General features: G+C 32.4%; 1 protein-coding gene across 1 annotated transcript; it reads right to left on the bottom strand.

Annotated features, from left to right (window-relative positions):
* Window positions 1-1734: 1734 nt before the first annotated feature.
* Window positions 1735-3238, bottom strand: LOC108782786 (receptor-type tyrosine-protein phosphatase kappa-like; the record flags this gene model as incomplete). The annotated part of the gene is made up of 4 exons (XM_018551152.1): window positions 1735-1875; window positions 2080-2214; window positions 2498-2574; window positions 3151-3238. Coding segments are annotated over 4 exons (441 nt in total), but the record flags the coding sequence as incomplete, so codon positions are not given.
* Window positions 3239-3390: the final 152 nt, after the last annotated feature.

Below are 3390 nucleotides of genomic sequence, written 5' to 3' on the forward strand. Positions count from 1 at the left end.
ACTTAAATTTACTTAAAATTAATATAAATTAACTTAGCGCTACTAGTTTCGGCTCCAGGATTGGCCTTTGTATAAAGAAAATTCTTATTCAAATGTTTTTAATTTTTTACTTGTAAAAGATTCATTTTTTGAATATCTCTGAATTTTTGCACTCATGTTGGATTCTTTACACACAAATAAAAAAACTTAATTGACACATTACTTTTATATTATTAGTACTGCTGTAATAATTGTATGCGTTACTTTTAATTCTTCCGCATTTGTTCCATATTTTAATACATATTATAAAGAAAAAAATTATCCAATTATGTATTCAGAATTTTATACAATGACTGCTATCTAATTTTTTACTTATGACGTTACTAATTTATAAATTGTGGACACCCAATACTCAGGTTTTGAAGATATTGTCAACTTTATACTATTTTATATTAATTAATTTTCCACTGAATTATTATAAATTTTAACATTGAGAATGACCCGATCGGAGTCGAAACGTTTGTTGTATATCTAATATGTATATCTAAGATAGATTATTAAACATTAATCTTGTCAAGCTCGTAGCCCTCTTTTGTTTATTACTTATTTTTACATTATTATTTAATTATTTAATATCCTCTCAAAGTATACAATCAGTGCTAAAAAGATGGACTATTATATTATATATACGGATATTTAAAACCTTTTGTCACAAAGGATACACGTGAAAAAATAAGCACCTCTTTCTGATCAATGTATAGTTAAAAAATATATATACAGAGGTTTCGAAAAGCAGACGGAGACTTTAATGCGAAGGAATAGCTTTGAAATCTGAGAGGACTCTATAGATAACGGAAAAAAGTTGAACCAGAAAAGGACTAGATAAATAACAATGCCGGTGCGGTGTGGTAGAATCAGATCACAAAGCGCACGGCTTAGAAAAGCTTTAGAAAGTCCTTGCAATTGTCGTTCCTCGTTCTTGTAGATAAAAGTGCAATTAAATTAGCCGCTCGCGTAATAACTGCTTGAGCAAACGATATCCTTATTCATATTGTGAATTCGTATCACATTTCGCATTCGGGCAGCGTCTAATTGACGAAAGTAATGCGATCTATATATGGTTAATTTAGCTAACTTTCTTGCTAATTTTGCTCTTCATTCCTTGTCCCATTCATTTCTAGAATAAGGCAAGGCTTCGAATTGGCATCGAGTACGTTACTGATCAATTTGGGCCGACTACTATATTATCTAATTATATTCAAGTTTCTCGCTGTTAATTTAGAAATTTCCCCCTTAAAAAGAAGAAAAATTGATCCATTCGTGGAGATCTCGATAATTCTTATTAATATAACTTCTACATGTTCTTCTGATTTCTTCAAGCCTTAATGTATACGAATATTCGAATAATGTCGCGGTAAATTTACGTCATTCTGTTGCCAGTGATAAATAACGTATATTGTGAATTTTTCAATTTACCTATACAAATTCAGGACGAATCGAGTTAGGTACCGAATGGACAATTGATCAGCGCGAATATTTCCGTTTTCTCACAAATATTGAATTTAATTGTTCTGCATACGTTATTCAGTTATTGCGTACGTCGAAAATTATTAATTTAGGATACAGGTGCATTTATTAAAAAAAAAAAAAAATAATTTGCTCTACTGTTTTCTATATGTTACATTTAAATATACATATATTGCGAGGTAGATAATATTGATGCAAACTTTCTATATGAATAGCAATTACACTTACATTGTTCTCGTTCTTTTTGTACAGCCTTATCGTCCTTATATGAAAATTAGCTAGTTCTTCTTCTTTTAATACGGAAACGCCGATACCCCCATATTCCTCGTCTTTTTCTTTATTCGCCGGCCAGTACTGTACACACATCACCTGTAAGAGAAAGCGACTGAAAAGCTGTACAGTATAAAAAATTCATAAAACAAACTCTAAGCTCTCTTAAAGCTGATTCGCGGTCAACGTCATCGTATGATAAAAACTACTTTTTGCAGAGTGGCAACTTTAATGGACACTATTTCCAAGCTCTGTGTTATGTTTTTCTTTTTTACGAAAGTCTCGCTGTAAATGGCTTTTTACCCTGATAAAGTCAAAGGTTTTCGTGAGCATAACGATGCAAGAAGCTTGCTCTTGCCAGACCATCCGCCAGAATTCGGTCACCGTGTTCTCCATAGGTCCCTGAGTAACGATGTAAGCGTTCGGTTTCAATATACTCTGAAATGTAATATTTGATGCTGTAATTTGATATTCATCGACACACGATTAATATTCATCTAAGTCTTTCGCGCGGATGTAATATTCAGCTTGCATAAGTCTTTAAGCAAGAGATACATATTCAAATTCGCCGATATAACAAATTCTCGTCTTTTTTGCGAGATAAAAGACATTCTATTTAATTATTAGATCGCATATGAAATCAGCAAAACGCGCTTAATTTAACCTTTATTTATTAATGTAGATACTTATTAGTAATAACTGAATATCACGACATACTCACATCTACGTAGGATGCATTAACGTAATCGGAATCAGGCTCGCCTTCTATCGTCTCCAACACTACCCTATTATAGTCATCTACGAAAAGAAACGAAGTAAAACATTTTAGTCCTTTTGGTGGTAAAAGCTTATTCTAGAACTCTTATTCTAGAACTGAAATAAATCTTCGTTAAAGGGACAGGGCACCGGCAATTGTAACCATCTTGTAACCGTGCTTTATTTCCTCTATTGCAAGAAAATTACTTAACAAAAATCCAAAAATCGTTAATCAGTTCGCAAAACAGTTATTAACGTAATAGATTCCTGTCGACATTTTTTAATTTTTTAATACAAGCTTCTCACGATAATTGTTGCGATAAAGATTATTTCTATCAATATATTATAAAATTTTTTATTTATTCAGTACAAGCTCGAATATAATTAAAAACCTTTGAATCTGCAAAATATACTTGCAATTATATCCGCTATCAGCTTGTTCGCAAATCATTGAGAAAGGGTACTTGTTACACAATGTTTAAAATCGATGTTCTACATCATTACGCGTACAATCAATACGATTCTCTAACGGACGTGGAAATAATGATGTTCATGACGAATGAATAAAACGCTTAGCCTACATAAAAACAGAAAGGGCTATCTACGATTAGTACTTACATGGAATACACTTCTGATTTTGATTTTTTTCCTTATTTGCGGGTTTTGTAGCGTGTCTGCACGAATGTGTTTCCACCTTTGTTGCTGTCTGCAATAAACATAGAAAACGAAACATAAATGAATGAAACCTTAATGTAAAAACCTTAATATGTACAATTATCAGGAAATTTTGCGAATTATCTGGAGACACGGTAGTGTCTCGGCGCTAAGCCAAGTGCGCGACACTGCCGTGCCTCCTTT

Source organism: Cyphomyrmex costatus, unplaced genomic scaffold (assembly GCF_001594065.2).
Source record: "Cyphomyrmex costatus isolate MS0001 unplaced genomic scaffold, Ccosl1.0 C2358148, whole genome shotgun sequence".
Taxonomy (NCBI): domain Eukaryota; kingdom Metazoa; phylum Arthropoda; class Insecta; order Hymenoptera; family Formicidae; genus Cyphomyrmex; species Cyphomyrmex costatus.